Raw genomic sequence first — 21,702 nt, forward strand, 5'->3', positions numbered from 1 at the left:
AGTGACGACATGGTGTTGTGTTGCACCGCAGCCTCCTTTGGGAATAAAGCAGAACAACTTGTTGATTCTGAAGTCAATTAGAATGAAGACATGAAGAATTAGAGGTTTCAAATAAAGTATTATGATGATGACTGCATCTCTAATCCTTATTCTAATTCTAATATAATTTTTTTCTCACAAAACACCCATTTACTTCTATTATTGCTATTTTAGATTTAATTTGAATGGACTCAGACTATCATTATGAATCAGAGGTTAATATACAGTATCAAATCCATAGATTCAACAAGGTACTGGAAATATATCCTCTGAGATTTTGGTCCATATTGACCTGATGGCATCACGCAGCTGCTACAGATTTGTCGGCTGCACATTCATGATGCGAATCTCCCGTTCCACCACATCTCAAAGGTGCTCTATTGGATTGAGATCTGGTGACTGTGGAAGCCATTTGAGTACAGTGAACTCATTGTCATGTTCAAGAAACCAGTCTGAGATTACTCGGATGTATCCAGTCTCTTATGACATGGCCCGTTATCCTCCTGCGAATTTTAGCCTCAGTTTCCTGTTCTTAGCTGATAGGAGTGGCACTCGGTGTGATCTTCTGCTGCTGTAGCCCATCCGCCTCAAGGTTTGACGTGTTCTGCAGACCTCGGTTGTAACAAGTTGTTATTTGAGTTACTGTTGGCTTTCAGCTTGAACCAGTCTGGCCATTCTCCTCTGGCATCAACAAGGTATTTGCACCCACAGAACTGCTGCTCACAGGATATTTCCTCTTTTTGGACCATTCTCTGTAATCCCTAGTGATGGTTGTGTGTGAAACTCCCAGTAGATCAGCAGTTTCTGTAATACTCAGACCAGCCTGTCTAGCACCAACAATCATGCCATGTTTAAAGTCAATTAAATCCCCTTACTTCCCCATTCTGATGCTCGGTTTGAACCGCAGCAGCTCGTCTTGACCATGTCTACATGCCTAAATGCATTGAGTTGCTGCTATGTGGTTGGCTGCTTACAAATTTGCATTAATTAGCAGTTGGGCGGGTATACCTAATAAAGTGGCCGGTGAGTAATTAACGGATGGAGTTATAATTTTAGTAATTGTGGCAAAATGTAGATATTTTACAGGTCCCAGTTCTTTCAACCAATGTTATTTATAAAAATATATTCACATTATGTATATGTTTTTTTTATTTATTATAAATTATTTTCTATTGTATTATAGACAGTCTCTGTGCTTTTCCTAGGTGTTTTGTTTTTAATATTAATAAGTCTGTATTTATCATTTTATTATTACATGTAGATATTTGAATACTATGCATAAAAATGAAAATGAGACCTGCTATACAACTAGCTCGTGCTGGTTTGTTATTATTATTTTGATAGTTAGCATTTTGTTTTTGTTTACGGTTTTATTTAACTATAATGTCCCTGCTTTTAACTGCCCCAAAATATTCTCCCACTGACCCCGACTGAAATAAAAGCTTCAAACCCGTGTTGAGTTTATTTTTACAGTATGAGAAAATAGAGTGCATTACTGTGCAAATGTATGTGTAAGGTCAAGCTCATAATTCAGAAATGAGACCTAATAAATTTAGTTTGAGCTGTAAATATTGATCAGCGGTGTTATGTTGAGGTTTGGGAAGGGGACGCGGTGCTCTTTTTAGTGGGATATTTTTACCTCCGCGTCTAAATGCCAGACTGCCCGCTGAAGTGATTTCAGGCGGTCGTATTAAATCAGAGAGGGGATTTGCAGCAATATTTTACCCCCTAGAGCTTCGACTCCATGTGATCTGCCCCGTTAGCTTCCACATGCACCTGTGTTGCGTAAACGTGTCTTCATAAATGACTGTCAGTGCACTGTTGTCTTCGTGCATGTTGCGTTCTTGAACTGCTGATTTTCACTTGGTCAGAAAGATGACTTTGCTGATTTCCCCATATACATAAAAGGTGTGTTTGCATGTGACGGGGGCAATTCATCGTTGCGCTTCCCGCTGTGGTTTAAATCTGCCCGTGTATGTGTGAGTTTTAGGATCCTCTGGGCAGAGGATAGAGAGATGACAGCGGACGTATTTCACCCTGACAGTGCTGTGTGGCTGTTGCTATTTCAGGCGGAGGACTGTCATCCTCAAAATGCTTTTCAGCAGGACGCTTTTCAAAACAATCGTCACCAGATACTTTCTTTTACAAGGTTTCTGTACCGCTCCAGGGCTTAAAATGCCTGCTATGATGTGCACCGAAGCCAACAGAAGGCCAGATGCCCAGGGTGAGCAAATGGCACCGCGGGGCAGGAGGAATGAACTGTTTACGAGAGCAGCCGCAGACTTTAGTTTTTCTCTATAACCATTCCGTCGGCCGCTTGAAATGGTTGGGAAGAGATAAATGAATGTGTTAATGACAGACCTGTCGATTAGGGCACAAAGATGGAGGGCCTTATGGGAAGACGGGGCCAAATGCTGCTGTCTTGCCAGTCAGCACGATCAAAGCCAGTTGCTTCAGTTCCTGGGTGGTATTTTAACACCATTTTAACTTTATGATGCACTACTTGGTATTAGCCTTCATTGAATGCAATTAGGAGTTATTGGCTGGGTTTTCAAATAAAACTGTTTAATTGAGTAATAAAGTAGCAAAAATTCCTGAATTTGATTCCCTTTTTAAATGATCTTAACTGTCTTGGCTTGTATTACTCGAAGCAATTTAGATAAAGTAGCTAACACAAGTGTGAAGTGTTAGCTTTTAATATTGTTGGGATAAACAATTTAACAATTCTGGGCTTAAATCAAAAATCCTGAATGAACTAACTGGCAGAAACCAACGCTAAAAACTAATTATTGTAAATGTTTAATGAATTATTATTAGATTTTTCTAATTCTAAAAGAAATCTCATTTAATATTGTAATTAATTGTAAGATAATAAAGGACATCCGCTGAATTTTGATACATTTCTTGTGATACTTCACACATTTACATACCTAAACAAATCCAGAACAGATACTGGCCATACCACAGACATAATCAGTGTTGGGGGTAAGGCATTACATGTAATGTGAGTTACTTAATAATATTACTTTTCCAAGAAGCGAGTAAAGTAACACATTACTTTTAAAAAATAAGTATTAATATTTGAGTTACTTTTTAAAAAATATAACACAAGTTAATTTTCAGTTTAATTACTTAATCAGCTTTAAAAAAATAAGTTGCTGAATTAAAATTAGTCAGAATGAATCATGAGAAAATCAATGAGAAAATGTGTTTGTTATTTTGAAGGCATCGAAGAAAAGGAAAAGCGGATTGTCTCAATGGATTATACTGAAGACAAATAGCACAAAAGCAGCAAACACATTGCTTTAAACTTCCAATAATCTGTATACGGGCCCTCTGAGGAAGGGAAGGGTTGATCCTGGGGTCCTAATAATCTCTGCGGCCCTCAAAATGCGTGGGCCCTTAGAATCGTCCTAACACCCTCCACCCCCGAATTGAACTCGATTAAAAAAAAATTCATTACCGATGAAAGTTTTTGAGGCAGTGTGTCATTATGATTGACAACATGAGTTCCAATTAATTTTTTTAATGTGCGAAAATTACGGACGAAAATTTCGGATTCAGTGTGCAATAATCTTAAGGAATCTTAAGGTTTTTTTTTTTTTGTTAAGCCCCCTCACTTGTGTGAAGTATACTTAATAAATGCATTTTTTTGTTTAGATATGATAAAACATTATAATAAAAACAAAGACAACCCCTACACACAATTGCAGTGGCCCATTTTAGCCTCTTTAACACTATGACCCAACTTTATCCTGGAATTGTTTGATTATGTTTGATCGCTTCACATTGTACGACCAAAATTTTATATTTGAAATTTATTTAAAGCAGTGATCATGTCAGAGCCTCCAATGCACATACTATTTCTTAATGTTTGTGTGTCTGTGTGTGTGCGTGTGTGTGTGTGTGTGTGTGCACGCCAAATATGGTGCATGTCTATTTATTTTTTATATATTGTCATTTATTTATTTCACTTTAAGTTGGATTAATGTGCATTTTTAATGAACAGCAAATGCTACTCATTAGTAAGGTTGAGGCAACTAAGTGAAAAAAAACTGTGTTTACTGATGCATCAAAGAAGAACAATTAGCCAGGCATTTCTGCACAGATGTGTGTGTGTGACAGAGGCATTAGTGATCTGATGGTAGGCTCCATAATGGCCCTCTGCTGACCCTTTATCATGTCACGCTCCAGATGTGTCCTCAGGCTTGTGACGAAGAGGGTCTAGTCCCCTTTTCCGTCTTACTAGCGGGCGGCTTTTGCTCCAACACAGCCGCTAATTCACTGAGCCTTGTAATTACAGTCCACTTTCGTCACTTTTGCCCACAGTCAGACAGGGAGCTGAGAAAAGGCTAAATTGGGGCACTGCCGGCCCGCTGGACAAAAGTACAGAATGTCAAATATGTTTACAAAAGAGTTAGTGCTGTCTGCTTGTTAAACGTTTCCTGAACAGCTATTCAGGGATGGTGCCCTGACCAAAAAAAAGGCACTTTTACTAAAATTAGTTTGCTTAAAATCTAAATGCAATGTGTGAGGAGTTAAATGGGTTAACTTGAAGTGTTAGTAAACCCATACTGTAAAATCCAATAAGTTAAGGTAAATCAAACCATTTGAGGAAACCGATCGCAACAAACCATTTGAGCTAAACTAATTTATATGGGTACTGTGAACTCTTCCACACTGAGTTCATTCATTCGTTCATTGTTCGGGGTTGCCACATTTTAAAACATGACCAAGAATGTGTGTGTGATAGGCCATCTCGACTTCACATCCATTACATGAGGGATTTATAGTGGGTGAAAATTGAGCTAATTTTGCTTTTGTTCAATGTAGGCAATGGACCACTTTAAATTAAATAATTGTATGTCGAGTGAATCTAGTTGAGTGAATCTTAATTATAATTATAGATAAAATATTAAGATGATGTTACAACGTCTTGTTTAAAAGACAAAGTATTAATATGTGAAAAGAATATAATAATAATTTGTGTTCTGAAGACAAAGGTCACAAATTGAGTAAAAGTGAAAAACCGTTGCAAAAACTATTACTAGTTAATGCTGTTCTTTTGAACTTTATTCCTTGAGGAATCATAAAAATATCCATCTGAGATTGCACAGGAAATAGTAAAAATGATTAGAAATATTTAATTTTGATAGCAAATCGCAATAAAGTATGCAGTATTTTTTGTTAAAATAATGACTAGGGCTAAATTAAATAGTAAAATTTCAGTTCTTTTCATCTTAAAAGATATATCACATTAGTTGTTGTTGGGAATAATTATTATTATTATTTTTTGTTTCAGTCTGTTTGAATGATAGTATAGATACCGAACAGTCTTTCGACTACTATATCAAAGTCTCTGCGCCTTCTGTATGTTAACTCTCAGATGTGTTGGTTGGCATGCAGTGTTGTCCCGCTCTCATTTTCGAGCCATAGTCAAATGACTTGTCTTTCATCTCCGTGTCCCCCTCCAACCTGTGTCTGTTGTCATAATACACTGACATACAAAACAAGGGCCATGGAAACCAATTTAAACTTAAACAAACTCATCACTGTAGCCTCTTTACCTTTTTCTGCTGCCGTTTGCTTGGTGTCTTTATTGATTAATATGCGACTGTGTAAGCATTACCAGTGAAGCTAAATGAGCTGTAATACAGTATACAGTTGCATTGCTAAGTAGCTGTAATTTTATGGCTCCCTGTGAAGTAAACTCACACCTGCTCAAGGTCAGAAACACTCTCACACACAGACAGATGGTGTAGCAGTTTAAGGGTTGGCTCTAAGAGTACCACTGGAGAGCCGAGTGCGGAGAAGTCAAAGAAAAAAAGCTATTTCAACTAGGGTTGGGCGATGTCGACCAATTTGGCAACATACGATGTCTAATGTGAAACATCGCGATGGACGATGACATCGTTGTCATAGGCGGAGTTGAATTAATTATTTATATATAATTAACTAATTCATAATGAATTAATTATTTGTAGCCGACCGTTTCAACTACCTGACCCGCATGGTCTTTAGTTTACTTCTAAACATATCATAAATAAATAACGATAAGTTACACACAAATTGCCACCTGTCAATCACTTTTTTTGCGAGAGGTTGGTCGGTAAATAAAGGTGCACAGCCAACAGTATCTAAGGTTTATTCAAAAAAAATTTTAAGTACAAGTGTGAAAGTGAAAGTGAAAGACTAAAGCAGTGTACTGATGCTGTGACGCGTTACCTGATAGATTTAAAAGACTGAAGAGTCGTTAGATAGAGGCTGTTTCATAATACCAAGAACGCAAAGTTCGGACTTGCATCCTTGGAAGATCAGACTTGCCAAGTTCAGACTTGGAAGAACGAACTCCCGAGGACGCGAGGACACAAGTCGGGTACTTCTTCAAATAGAACAGCAGTTTACTTCATAACGTCACTCGCCTCACCATGGATTCATCAGTTTCACTGTACATTGACAATAAAATGATTTAATTAATATTATAAATCTACATTTTTGATTTAAGAAAATGTACACGTATATTAGTATAAATGTTAATTAAAATGTGTAATTATACACAGACATGTGTCTTTGATTATCAGATTTATTAAACTACATTGGTAATTATACACACAATAAGAAATAAAGACATACACGAAAAGAAATAAAGATTAGGTCAAACAATTTGGTAAACAAAGACAAACAGCGTACAATACGGCAACATAATTGAAGACACTTATAAAAGGTAACAAAATAACACGCCTGAGAACAAATAATAGATTTATAAGACCAAAAACTGTCCGTTAGATATTCACAAGATGTATTAAATATCATGTTTTAACTACAATTGAGTGATGAGATCCAGCGGTACGTCCGAGATCGCCTGGCCGAAGTAAAGCTGCTCTGGCGGGAGAGCTGATGACAGAGCTCCCGCTGGCAGGCTGGGTGTCAGAGTCTGCATAAGCTGAGGCACGTCGTCAAAGAAGCGCTATCTTTGTGAATAAACTGCAGATTCCAGTTTAAAACGACTACATTCTCGCCTGAAAAACTGTTAACTTTATTTTGTGACACAGTAAAGGAGTATTTTTAAAACTGTGCGGGTTTCCTCCTCCGCCATTAGCGCTTGCTGGTTACGCTGCAATGCATTCTGGGATACCCAAGTTTCGCAACCTCACGATTCATCCTTGGCCAAAGGGGCAGTGCAAGTACACATCCGGGAGATTCATCTGTACTTGGCAAAATTTGAACTTTAGAATTGGAGCAATACTTTGACGACGGTTGATGACGTTTCACGAGGACACAAGAACTCAAGTGACGTATTAGTGTAAATGGGGCCTAAGTGTATTTTTCGCGTGGGGTTGGGCAGAGGATCAGCGATGCCGGCTTAGCATTGTGTTGTCTATTGGACATCAGCGATGGACGATGGCATCGTCTATCGGCCTAACCCTAATTTCAACCTTTATGATCCCACCTAGCTTTTATGAAGTTGAGTTCTGCATTATTAGTAGTGCTTACCATCTCATAGGGTTGTCAAGATACTGGAACTTGGTGCCAATCGATACTGAGGTTTTAAAAACATCTATTACCCGCTAACATTTGAGTACTGATGAGCATGTTCTTAAACAGCGCTGATGTGCTCAACAGAAATGATTGTGATTGGCTGTGAAGGTCATCAGTTTACCTAACTCACCGCTGTTTACTGATAGAAACCACAGATACAGGGACACTAGAGTGTTTCAAGGTCAAGTCGATCAGCTGGTTCGTCTATAAACTGACATACGAGCAATCCGCTGTATTGGAGGTTACACACAGTAAACAATGGTAAGTTTAGTGAACCAATGAGATTCACGGCCAATCACAGTCATTTCTGTTGGGCCGGACATGCTAAACAGCGTTCATGTTAGCGGGAAATTTTCAATTTCCGTTTTTAAAATTTCAGTATAGATTGGTACCGAATTGCAGTATCGTGCATCCCTACTATCGCAAGTATCACTTATGTTGTTAATACAATGTTTTATGGATTTCTACTAACCCCAACCCAAATATGAAACTTTGTGATGTAGCTCATCCAAGCATGATATGTGTCTTAGAGTTTAATAATACTTGAAGTTGTTAAAGAAGTTTTTTCGCTAATGATGGGTAAAATGATCAGCCAATCAAGACTTGAGAATTGTTCGCTCGTTTTCAAATCTGGGCATTTGAATATTATTTTCCACTATTAGGACATTTTTGAATGTCAATTTTGGTACATGGACCTTGAAGGCTGTGTGGTTTAGAAACAACTTATGCAAATGCTGTGCTTAATTGATCATAAACCTGTTGACATTGGACAATAGGCCTTTTTAGCCATGAAATCTCTCAGAAATGTTGCTGATGCGACTGGGTCTTTTTGTCTGTACATTCTTAAAATCGTTCAGAATAACTTTTAAAAGTTCAAATTAAGGCTGCATTTACACTGCATGGTTCAAGTGACTTAATTCAGATTTTTTATTCAATGCGAGCCACGCGTCATTAAAGACCATAGCGGATGATTTAAGACGCTTTTATTACAGAACAGACTTTCCAAAAGTCCCAAAACTTAAATCTCACACACGAGGACTAAAAAGCTTTTGTGTTGACATGTAGCACAAGTATTTAAGTATGGTTAACGAGAGAGAGAGATGAAGAGAGAGAGATCCACCACTTAATCAATATATGCTAATATAAAGCTGTTGCATACATCACGTGCATAAATCATGCATGGACATTACATTAAAATACCTACTGGTTTAAAAAGGTCCAGATTAAAAGAAGATGGCCAAAAGAGAACTTTTCTGTCATAAACTATAGTAAAACAATTTGTCAGAAAGAAAATAACAAAGTTAAACCCTGCAAATTAAATACAGGAGTAGAGAAAAAACTGCTTTTTTATTATCAGCTGTCTGTCAGCGCCCGCTTTATTTTTTCTTTCTTTCTTTTTTCCCCCATATCATTGCTTCTTTGTCTTGTGCTGTGTAAATGCAGACAATCAGATACGTGCCACTTTTAAAAGATAATGTAAGCGGGTTATCCAAAAAACCGGATACCATCACAAAATCGGAATTGACCATCAAGATCTGCTGTGTAAATGCTTCCTAAGAACCCATTTTGAGAACACAAACCAGAAGGCACACCAACAGGAAGCCACAAATGAGAGACGTTTAATCCCCATTAATTAAGTGTGTGTTTCTGTGTGTTTTGAGGTGACCTTGGCTATGTTGGTTAACGCCGACAGCTATTTTGTTATTACTCAGACCTGACCTCCTACTTCCCTCTGGGAGGCATGTTACACCTCATAAAGCATGCTTAAGTCCTGCTCCAGTTTCAAGGAGTGGAGCTTCCCATGCTCTGAAATAGCTTCGTCCTTGTCCCTCTGAGGGCTTGAGTTTGGCTATGATGTGTGCGAGCTGAGGGGGGGGTTTATGAATCCTGCTGTCTTGCTCGATTGCTGTTGACAGGCTGCAGTGTGTCCCTGTCTCTTTGAGGCCTCAGATTAGCGCCCCTTATTCCCCTGCCGACCCCCCCCACCTGTCCGAGTCCCTCTCCCATAGAGGTCACCCTGCATGCCGGCTCAGCGGCTGTGGGGTGTGTGTTTAAGGCTCGACTCCCTGAGTAAACAGTCACTGTTATCATGACACTTCAGATATGTACAGTCTCTCCAGCTACCTGACACTGTCCGCACTGGGTTTGTGGGAGGGATTTGTCAGCTTTCCTTAATCCTTGTTGGGGTATTTATTATTTTTAAGAGGAAATTAGCCCGAAAAAGAAATGGTGTCAATTTTTTCAACTAGTTATTCACTGTAAAAATGCTGGGTTCCACACAATCTATTTGTGTTGGCACAACATAAAGAAATTAAGTTATTTGCTTTTACATGACATGAAATAGCTCATTTTAAATAAGTAGTTTGAACAAACAGCAAACAGTTTTTTGTGTGTTGGCTGTTCGATAAATAGATGCCTTTATTTTCCTTTTTGTTTTGGTTTCAGCTGAAAATCTTTTACTCGTCCATCAGTGTCTAGTGGGACTTTAAAGGTGTAATTCACCCATATATGGGAATTTCCTCATCGTTTACAAGCACTAAAGAGGTTCTAAACTTTTATTTTACTTTTATTTTATTTAACCATTATAATTTTTTGCTTCTGTTGAAAACAAAACAAGATATTTTGAAGAATGTTGGAATCTGTAGTTGGAACAAAAATACTATAGATGTCAATGGCAGTTTTTTCCAGCATTCTTCTGTTTATCTTTCTTTGTGCTCAACAGAAGAAAGATACTCGCATAGGTTTGGAACAAGTGGACAATGAGTAAACGATGACCAAATTATAATTTTTAGATGAGGCTCTGATTTAATGGTAATTAATGTAAATGATTACATTATGGTAATTAACATAATGGTAATTAATGTGATCTTTAATTTTAGTCTTTTTAAAAACTGAAAATCCTTTACATTTATTACTATTAAATCACCGCCTTGTGAATGGTCCTCAGTTGATTTTAATGATTAACATGAGTGTGAAGTTTACATCCATTTGTTTGAATAAAAATCATTGTTTACTTTTATATGTGAAGCTCCTCCCTGGGTTCTTGTAGTTTCCCTCGCATTCACCATAGAAACATATAAACAACATAAAATTGAGCCAGGACAAACTCTATGCTCTATGAAACTCCATGTTCTGCTCCATGAAATGAACAACACAGACGCCAAAAAAAAAAAGAATGCATCATTTACAAATTTACCGTGAAAGACACGCGATTTGAACTAGCTCATGAGCCACACATTGTATTTTGCATCAATCAATTATTGGGCACAACAGACAAATCATAGGAGCTGTTTCCGATCTAATGTTGGAATGTTGCTGTTTTCGTAAAAATTACGGGACCCCCGCCACAAAGACATTCAGAACTGTAAATCTCAACACTGCGACAACTTACTCAGTGCAGCGGTCTACCAGATGCAGTGGTAAGGGCACTTTAATTTTTAAAAAAAATTAATTTTGTGAAATATTTATTTAATTTAAATTCACTCGCAAACAGGGCCTAGCAATGCAAGAGGGGACAACAAAAGGGAACTTTCACATATAGCGTCTTTTGCACCCTCAGTTTTGTTATTTAAAAAAAAAAAAGGCAAATGAGTTTTAGGAAGGGATGAACATGAAAGGGATGTGGTATGTTGGTATCTCACACTTATGTTTTCCAGGAGCCGCAAGTAAAAAAAAAAATCAAAACATTTCAGAGTACCACGAATGAACCACGAGTCATGTGACATGTCATGGAATTACACAGTAATAAATATAGACTAATTACCTCAGATTAACGATTTATACAGTGCCTCTCAGTGATGATCATTGCATCACATATCAAACTCTCGTTCAACCTGACTTCAGTGCACTTGTTCAGCCCAACACAAGCTTGAATTCTTTACTGAAAAATCAAATAAATGAAGGAATAAATAAATAAGTAGTTAAACAAAACATGTTTATGATGGAATTTTGGGAGGGGAAAAAAGCTAAATCTTAACATAACATCAATAGTCATTCTAGTAAATATATTCTACTAATAATAAAACTATATAACAATAAACTTTGTTCACTATAGAGATGCATGGAGCAGTGGCTATTTTTGATTTTGTATGATGTCAAATATCTACATTTACTTTGTTTTTGATCAACTAAACATTATGCATAATAGATTTAATACTAAAAGGTAAATGAAGAGACTCAAGTCTAACTGATTTCAGTTGCAGCAAACCTGTGTTCCCCGAATGAACACCAATGCTCTAATCACACTTTATTAATTCCTTTTTTTATTGCTGTTTATTTTTTGCTCTTGCTTCTTTTATGCATTTTTTCTTTATGCTACACTTCCACCTCCCTCTGTCTGCCCTTAATTTTTTCCTTTTGTCTGCCTTTTTATTTTTCTCTGACAGCTGTGGTTTACATGGGTCTCCCTCTGCAGCTGGACACCCCCCCTTCTTCTCTCATTTTTCTCTCTCTCTTTCTCTCTCTCCCTTTCTCTCTCTCTCTCTCTCTCTCTCTCTCTCTCTCCCTCTCCCTCTCCCTCGCTCTCGCTCTCTCGTCACGCAGTCCAGTGGTGATTAAGACTATTAGGCCTTATAATGACTCTGCTGGTGTGTGGGTTTGGAGCCCCATTTCAGTGCAGCTAATAGACCTCTTAGCCAATTATCCTCCATTTAGAAGCAAATCACAGAGGCTTTTTCTCTCCCCTTTGATAAATGTTGAATTACTGAATAGATTTGCTAATTAAATTCTTTGTGTGTGTTGCATGTGCGAGTCCTCATGTTCGTGTGTTGGAGTTTACATGTTGGCGCTTGCTTGTTGCCGTAGTATTTCTTGCTGTTAGATGTATATTCACCAAAGTGAGTGGGTTTGTTTGACGTTCCGGTTTGACCGATTTGAAACTGATATTGTTCTCCGCTTGCTGTGTTTAGTGTTTATTGTGTTTCCCGAGTGACATGCGGTCTTTTGTCTCCCGCAGATTTTGATGCACACCAAAGAAATGGTACAGAGGGTGAGTCATGATTAGTGTACGTTACAGTAATAATTAAGCGGCACTTGCCGTGTTTGTTATTTGTAAGCCGTGCGTGGGTTTGACGGTTTACTGCTCTCCCTCAGATGAATCTGGAGGTCATATACGGGGACACTGACTCCATCATGATTAACACCAACAGCACCAATTTAGAGGAGGTCTTCAAACTGGGAAACAAGGTACATTTGGGGAGGAATATGCTTTATTTAAAGGTACAGTGCACCCAAAAATGAAAATAAAGTCACTCTCAAATGATTACGAACTTTAACACAAAATAAGATAATTTGAAAAATGTTGCAAACTGGTAACCACTGACATCTATAGTACGAAAAAAAAATGATATGGATGTCTATAGCTATATTTCCATCCAGAGATGCTACTAAAATTTAAGTGCAAAACTGGTAACTTGTAATATAGCTTTGTTTCCATCCAATCAGACAAAGAGAACAAAATGGTGACTTCCTGATAATTTGGTAACACCAAATATCAAAAAATGTTTGCTGTGGTAGAATCTTTTTTTCACCTGCACACAAAGAACACGCGGTGTCTTTTGGAGGCCTGAGATCGCTTTTTGGGGCGCAGCCACTCTGGAGAGTTCTGTGAGCTAATAATACTGAACCACTTTGATGACAAACATTGGCTAAGACATATTAGAATGACCAATACAACATTTCAGATATTTGATAATGTGGTTGAACTGCTGGTTTGTCTATTAATAATAATTGTTTTGAAGAACTTTTTAAAATTTTACCATAGAACATTTTACATTCAAAAAATATACAAAAATTTAGCAGATTTCACATGAAAAAAATAAATACAAACATAATAATAAATAAAAGACACAACATTAGGGAGGGGGGATTCAACAGTTCTGAACATTGCAATAATCAATCCATTTCTTCAAATGTTTTACAAATAAGTCCTTTTTAAGTCTCAAAATAAATGTCAATTTTTCCATATTGCTTATTTCCTTCATAATTTCTATTCAATCACCAATACAGGGGTTGTCATGCTTATACTAGTATATGGCAATACTCTTCTTGCTTGCCACACTTATTATATTTACAAGGTAAACATCCTCCTTCACTACAACCTCTTCATAGTTTCTAAGATAATTTGTAATAAAGTCTTTTAGTATATTGTATCCTAAGATCTTTTTCAATTTGCGATAAAACCTTGTTCCAGAAAGGTAATATTTTTGCACAAGTCCAGAAAATATGGAGATGATCTACATCAACCTTCCCACATAATGTCCAGCAAGTTTGGGGTTTGGACTATTGTTAAATTGCTTTTAATTACCAGATTTTGCCAAGCAAATTCTTTCCACCTCTGCAAACAGGTATCTTACAGGCAGAAAGCCATTTTTCAATTGGATTTTTCTCCCCGCTAATTTTCTCTTTTCCATTTCTCCCTAACTGCTTGGTAGAATGAATGAATTATTTTATTATTTTTTTGTATAGGAATCTATAATTAGTTTTATTTATTCATTCAAATCCGAAATGTTCTTTACTTTATACTCTCTTACAAAGTAATCTTGAATATGCAGATAGCAGTAAAAGTCTTTTTTTCTCCCAATTATTATACATTTTTAATTCTAAAAAAACTATCCTTAATTTATCCATCTCTTGAAACCGGCCTCATCAAGGCCCGGTTTAAAGTTATGGTCCATCACATAATTTTTTGTAACAAAATCACCTGACTATTTTTTTTAAATGCACATCCTAAAATTTTTTTGGTAAAAGAGTTCCCATTTTAGTTTGTGCTTTTTTTATCTGATAAACAGTTTATCCTACTTTGTGCGCACAAACTTTTCTTTTAATTCACATTTTCTAAATGAAGCTATTTTTATTGCAATCCAAAATGCACATGAAAATAGGTGGATGGAAATATTGCTAATGACTACCAGATTTCAGCATTATTGAAAATATCTTTCTTTGCGTTCAACTCAAGAACAAAACTCAAAACAGGTTTGGATCAATTGTTTTAATTTCAGGGTCAGCTGTCTCTTTAAAAAAAAATCCATTTCATTTTTTTATTAAATGGACTTATTCAGCTAATCTCTGAGTCTGGTATGAGCACTTTTAGGTTAGCATTCATCATTGAATCGGATTAGACGATTAGCATTTCGCTCAATTGACCAAAGAGTTTTGGCTATTTAAAGCTTGAAACTACTGTAGTTTTTGAAGCTATTTTTAGGTTGATGTGGCTAGGAACTATACACTCATTTTAGCATAATAATCAAGGAACATTGCTGTCATACCATGACTGAAATGCCTAAAAATTGGCTAAAATTGTGCCTGATGCACCCATGATGTTTTTGAGTGAGATGCTAATGCTCTAATCCGACTTAAAAATTTATGCTAAACTAAGCTAGAAGTGCTCTAGTCAGAATCGAAGATCGGCTGAATGGTTTAAAAAATGGTAAAACTTAAATGTTTACCTTAAGGGGCGCTCTAAATTGAGCCTTTTTTATAGTGTTGACTGAATGATTGAAACATTAATGGATAAATCATGTGTCTGTCTGTGTAGGTCAAAAGTGAGGTGAATAAACTCTATAAGCTCCTGGAGATAGACATAGATGGTGTATTTAAGTCCCTTCTGCTGCTAAAAAAGAAGAAATATGCAGCACTGATGGTTGAGCCACAGGGAGATGGCAAATACACCACCAAGCAGGAGCTCAAAGGCCTGGACATTGTGCGTAGAGATTGGTGCGACCTCGCCAAGGAGTGTGGAAAGTCAGTGCACTGAACTACAGATCATTAGCTCCATTAGTCTTTTAATAAGTGCAGTAATAAAGTAGCAGTATTCTTATTTATCTGTATACTGTATTTTGACACTTCTTTTCCTTTTCACCTAGTTATGTTATTGGTCAGATTCTGTCAGACCAGAATCGGGACACCATCATAGAGAACATTCAGAAACATCTGATTGAAATCGGAGAGAAGGTGGCCAACGGCAACATCCCACTCAACATGTTTGAGATACACAAGGTAAAGGCCTGAATCAGGGATATATTATTATTATTATTATTATTAATATTATTTGACTATGGTTTGTTTGACAATAATGTTCTATGTAATTTTAGCAAAAAATTCATATTGTATATTTTACAGAGGGCACTTAACTAAAGACATTTAGGCTAAGTCCACATGTACACAGGTATTTTTATAAACTGAGTTTTACCTGCTTTCGTTTTATAAGAAAAGCGCTCCGTTCACATAAACACACAAAAATGCACTATGATGCATCTTAAGGGCATGCTGAACCAGCAGGCTGCGATTAGAAGCCTCTTGTGCTGGGTTTATACCAAATAGGGAATTGTGTTTTCGTAAGTAAATTTCATTCAAGTCAATGTAAATGTGAGAACAGAGGTGGAGTACAGTCCCACAGTGCAAACAATGTAAAATACGCAATGCAGAATTTGCCTAATTCATGTCTTCCGTGTGTGATGTGAACCCAGCCATGTTGGCCAAAAAGGAGAAAACAATGTGCATGCTGACATCGAGGCAAAAACTCCTGTTTACCGTCAATGGGAGCACACTGTTCCCTGAGTTTCAGAAAAACTTCACCCTTTCTGGAGTTTTCAAAGAGTTTTGTTTTTAGTCATCTTATACTGCTTTTTTTGTGTGGACAAACAGCAAAACTGCAAAAAAATTGCGGTTATGAAAATACCTGTATTTATGTGGACAGGGCCCTAAATTAACAATTGCTTGTATGGCAAAAAATCTTGTTGCCATATTTACAACATAATTAATTTGATGACATATTAATCATAATTTTAATATGCAAACATGTATTACAGGCCGAAAATATGCTCAGTAAGTTTCATGTTAAGTGTTTATAGTTTGTCCTTTTGCCCTTCAAGCCTGTAAAGATTTTTTTACTTCTTTTAAAATTAAATAAAAGTATATTTTAGTACAATGACTTAATCTTTGTTAATTTTTTGCACAAATATATTAGTTACACTGAATAATGGAACATTATTCAGACAACAATGTCTTGATTTTTATTTTATTCTATTTATTTTTTGGTCAGCGCATCTTTGACTTGTATATTAATAAAAAATAATGCTATTAGACATAAGGAAATCGTATGAAAACTAAAAGGAGAATAAATACTTTTATTTAGCATGAATACAGTCAGTAAATAATACCTAAGCTCACTGTATATGTATTAATATTTATGTATATACACTTTTTCCCTTTCTTTTTAATGCTGTTCTTATGAACTTTATTAATCAGAAAGTATATTAATAAGTAGTTTTTTGGTTTCAGTCTCTGACAAAGGAACCTCAGGACTACCCTGACAAGAAGAGTCTCCCTCATGTCCATGTTGCTCTCTGGATAAACTCCCAGGGTGGGAAGAAGGTTAAAGCGGGTGACACTGTTTCTTATGTCATCTGTCAGGTGAGCAGCCAGTGTATTTGCACCTCTTGCTCTATAAGCTGGTAGTACAACCCACACTAACTCTCCTGTTTTCTTTTTTTTAGGATGGTTCAAACCTGGCTGCCAGTCAGAGGGCATATACCTTGGAACAGCTACAAAAACAGCCAGGACTCAATCTGGACACACAGTACTACCTGTCCCAGCAGGTGCACCCTGTGGTCGGCCGAATCTGTGAGCCTATTGAAGGCATTGATGCAGTGCTTATTGCTACGTGGTTAGGTAAGACTGTCCAACTGGAAATCTGTTTATTATGTTTTGCCTCTAAATTAGGATTTTTTTGTTTTTGTTTAGTTTAAACATATTTTTAAAGGCCATTTTAAAAGTCACCAATCCATTTATTTTTCGTTACAAATGAACGAACTTTGTGGACTAGAAAAAAAATACATCTGGGATTGTGAGATCACAAGAGTTTCTGGTTACACGTATTCATCACGCGCAGTGAAGGGGCTTGGCCAGAGCTACTGTAATGTTATAACAGAGAAAGCTAAAATGCCGTCCAAATGCTGCTATTTTCATAGAGCTTGTTCTGTTTCTGTATTTGGGCTTCCAATTGACACAACTATAAAAGAGAGAAATGCTTACAGTTCAATTTAAATGATGTTACAGAGAATTATAGTAAAAGATGTAGCTAGCATTTGGCAAAGGACAATTTCCAGAATCTCTCCCATTTCAGTGCTGGATTCAGCTAAAACCTCCTCCAACCAACAAAGCTGTGGATTGTAAGCCACAACCTGTAGGTATTTTTATTTGTTGAAATTGATCAGTTACATGCACAGTTTCTAGTGTTATAGTATGTTGTAGCGAGGACGTAAATCACGGGAAATGCTGTTTAGCACCGCTACCAATTTAGCTACAAATTCATATTTATTAGTCGAACAGCTGTAAACACCCACAATCTTCTGCAGTGTGTGCGTTCTTCATCTCAAATAACAAAACTCTGCAAAATGTGAGCGTTTTGTATAACTTACACATGTTTATTTCGAATATATGTGAAAGACACTTGTCAGATTTATCTTTAGAGAGCAGGCTTAAGGTTCAGCTGTGTGCTTTTCATTTTTTGTCTGATTCAGGCAAACATTCAGGCAAACATACAAACATTTTGTCTGATTCAGGCAAACATTCAGGCTCTGTGTAAACATACGTTTACACAGAGCAAAAGCACATGTTTGTATGTTAAAATTGCAGAACTTTTTTAGATGCGTTTATTTGACTTTTTTTGTATAGGTTTATTGTTTTCTATTTTTATCCCACTGATGTTTTTTTTTCTTTAAATGAAAAGCAATAAAAATGTATTTATTGCATTTTAATTAAATAATTTAAAGTATTTTTTTTTGTTTTCTTTTAGTTTAATATAATTTTTTTATTTATTAGGTTAACAAAATGTTTTTTTAAATAATGTTTTTCTTTATATTTGTGTATTTTATTTTTGTTTAAAAAAATGTTTAAGTCCGTATATATAAAGTTTTGTCATTGTCTTTTATTCCCTTTTCTTGTTAAGATTGTTAGTAAACATAACATTTACAGTGTTTCGAAATTTCAGCTACATATTATTTTCTTTAGCCTAGCAGCTTGAGACCACACTTACCCCTCTAGATGATAGTTAAGTTAAAAAAAATAAAGCAAGTGTATGAACCCTGGCACTTTGTCTCCATGACAACACACCCTGCTTGTTTGGTATCCTGCAGTTGGGTCCAATACTCACACACTAATTCAATCTACCCACCATGTCACCAGACCCAACTAGCGGGATTTCCCTAATTACCAAACCATTAGCAACACATTTGTACCAGTCGCTTCCAGAATATATCGGTCAACTGCATCTCACATAATCCTGTAAAACAGTCATGCTATACACGCCACAATCAGTGTCCATTCCTAACTCCACTTTACGCACCACCCTGTGCCCTTAGCGAGGCATGGCACATGTTTGCCTGTAGATGGCAGCAGCACTCGGGCATCAGCGGCCTTGGATCCTCAGAGACGCCGGTTAATCCCCGAAGTCTCATAGTCAACACTTACTTATGTGCTCATTTATTCACTTAGCCAAATTACCCAGGGGGACGTAGGCTGTTTTTCCGTGCTCTAGTAGTGTTCGGTGTCACCTGGGGGGATTAAATGGAGATTCAGCTGCTGTCTCTTAATGATTTGATGATCTCAGCTGCCTGGGAAAAATCGGATAGCTGTGCTTTCTCTACCCCTCCTCTTTCCCCTTATTATGTTTCCAGTTTATTCTTATCGTTTGCGAGTCTCCCTCCTCTTGCCTCCTGCAGCCGTGCCATCTTCTCTTTCCTCCCGTCCCTCTCTCTCTCCCTCTCTCCTCTTTCAGCTGTAGGCCTCTTTCCATCACTGTGTTTCAGATGTCCATAAATACATCCATGGGGAAGTCTGAGTTTGCATGGCTTTATCATTAGGCCCATACGAATCTGTGCCCACAGAAATGTCCCCACTGAACTTGCCGATTGTTGACCCTGTCATTACATCTTTATTTATTTTTGGTTATTTTTATATACATTTATTTATTTATTGGGATTTTTCATATGTTTATTTGTTATATTGAACAATATGTAAATGTTTAGATTTTCTGTGTACTTTATGTACGCGAAAAAATGCACAAATTGTGGTGAGAGAGGATTCTGACCCAATGGAATAACAAGATAAATAAATAAATGTTATATAAATTAGATTCAACTTTATAGTCATTACACATGTACAAGGCAATGAAATGAAATGCAGATTAGCCAGGAGGGCAATATTAGCAAGAGCAGGATATAAGTTCATTCGTTTATTTTCTTTTCGGCTTAGTCCCTTTATTAATCTGGGGTCACCACAGCGGAATGAACCGCCAACTTATCCAGCATATGTTCCACGCAGCGGAAGCCCTTCCAGCTGCAACCCATCTCTGGGAAACATCCATACACACTAACTCACACTCGTACACTACGGACAATTTAGCATATACCCAATTCACCTGTACCACGTTTCTTTGGACTGTGGGGGAAACCAAAACACCTGGAGGAAACCCATGCGAATGCAGGGAGAATGTGCAAACTCCACATAGAAACGCCAACTGACCCAGCCGAGGCTCGAACCAGCAACCTTCTTGCTGTGCGGAGAGACCTGCAGTGCCACTGCGTCACCTAGATATAAGTTCTAAAGTGCAATTATATAAAAACTATGGTAAAATTTACAGATGGATGTTCTATGAATGTTATTTACACGTTGTATTAACTGTGATCGGAGATTTACAACTGATGAATATATGTACAGGTTAGGGTTGTCACGAGACCATTAGTTCATCTTACGATACTATAGCAGCTAAAGTATCAACATACCAAATAGTATTGCGATGCTACTTAAACTATAAAGAAAATAGTCAGAAATACTATTTTCTAAATGTTAGAATAGGTTTACTTGAATTTGATTCATAATTCCCTTATTATTAAAAAAAGTATTATTTTTATGTCACTTCACCTAAAATGTATTGGTTCTTTTTGTTTATTTTGTAGATAACTGACCAACAAAAAATACATTTAAAAGAAGATACAAATTATACCAAACAAAATTTGTTACAAAAAAGCATTTTTTCAACAATATTTTAATATATGAAGTGGTCTGAAAATGTTTTAATGTTTCCTTTTGCTATTTTGGGTTTTTTATCTAGATTTTTTCTGTCTTATCAAGTAACAATCCAAAGTAAGTCAAAATGTAACTTCTTAGGAGGTTGTCGTAGCTACTAAATCATATTGACAAGAACAGAAATGATCAGATTCAGGTGTACGTTTGAAACGTCGGAAAACATGCAACCCTAAAGGGCTCCAAAGACTATTCAAATAAAATGGTCTGTTGTTGCTCAAACGTGTGAGTATTTTAGTGACTTTTCCACATGCAACATTATCTACTATAGACACACCGTTAATGACGATACTGCCGTTTACAAACTACAGTGGCACCACCAGTATTTTGGAGCCTTAGAATTGTGATACTACCATAGTACCGTAAATCGTGCATCTCTAGTATAAATGTATAAGCACAGTGAATATGCACAATTCAAAATGAATGAATGTACAAACTGAATATGTCCAATTTTAAATGTGCAAATATTAAAATGGTGCAATGATTATGGAGAGTATAAGTTATGAGGAGAGTATGGGCAGGGGCAAAAGAGTCAGTGTAACATTGTAACAAATGTTACAATGCATGTTCAGTTATTTTGCAGTGTGTAAAAACAGCACCATATTGTTTTTGCAGATTCGTCTCAGAATGAATTGTGGGTTTAACTTTAGCAAAGTCCATGTCAACTGCCTAAATTAAATTGGTCTATGATAGAATTTAACAACAATGGTGCAAAAAAGTACTGTTGATATGCGTTTATAATGATAAAAAAGCTCCAAAGAAGGCCACTATAAACAAATAGAGCTACTGTCTGTTCATTCTGATAGATACCTAATATGAGTCCTCTAACATAAACCAGTGCACTCTGACCAATGAGGTGAGAGTTTACCTGTGTATAATCTGGTCAGTTGAAAAACTTTGCCTTTTTAAAGCCAAGCAAAGCAAGATTGAACTGTAACACTGAGATTGAATCCGTTTTATTCATTCATTCTTTAATTAATTTCTTTATTCATTCATTCATTCATTCATTTTCTTTTCGGCTTAGTCCCTTTATTGATCCGG

At 36.6% G+C, this 21,702-nt stretch overlaps 1 protein-coding gene across 1 annotated transcript in view; it reads left to right on the plus strand.

Annotated features, from left to right (window-relative positions):
- pola1 (polymerase (DNA directed), alpha 1) overlaps positions 1-21,702 on the plus strand; it is a 91,719-nt gene that overhangs the window by 26,488 nt on the left and 43,529 nt on the right. The window contains exons 27-32 of the mRNA NM_001305464.1: positions 12,533-12,565; positions 12,670-12,762; positions 15,113-15,318; positions 15,441-15,573; positions 16,858-16,989; positions 17,073-17,247. Coding sequence (NP_001292393.1) covers positions 12,533-12,565; positions 12,670-12,762; positions 15,113-15,318; positions 15,441-15,573; positions 16,858-16,989; positions 17,073-17,247 — 772 coding nt within the window. The remainder of the gene's footprint in view (positions 1-12,532; positions 12,566-12,669; positions 12,763-15,112; positions 15,319-15,440; positions 15,574-16,857; positions 16,990-17,072; positions 17,248-21,702) is intronic.

Source organism: Danio rerio, chromosome 24, assembly GCF_052040795.2.
Source record: "Danio rerio strain M-AB ecotype USA chromosome 24, GRCz13ab, whole genome shotgun sequence".
Lineage (NCBI taxonomy): Eukaryota > Metazoa > Chordata > Actinopteri > Cypriniformes > Danionidae > Danio > Danio rerio.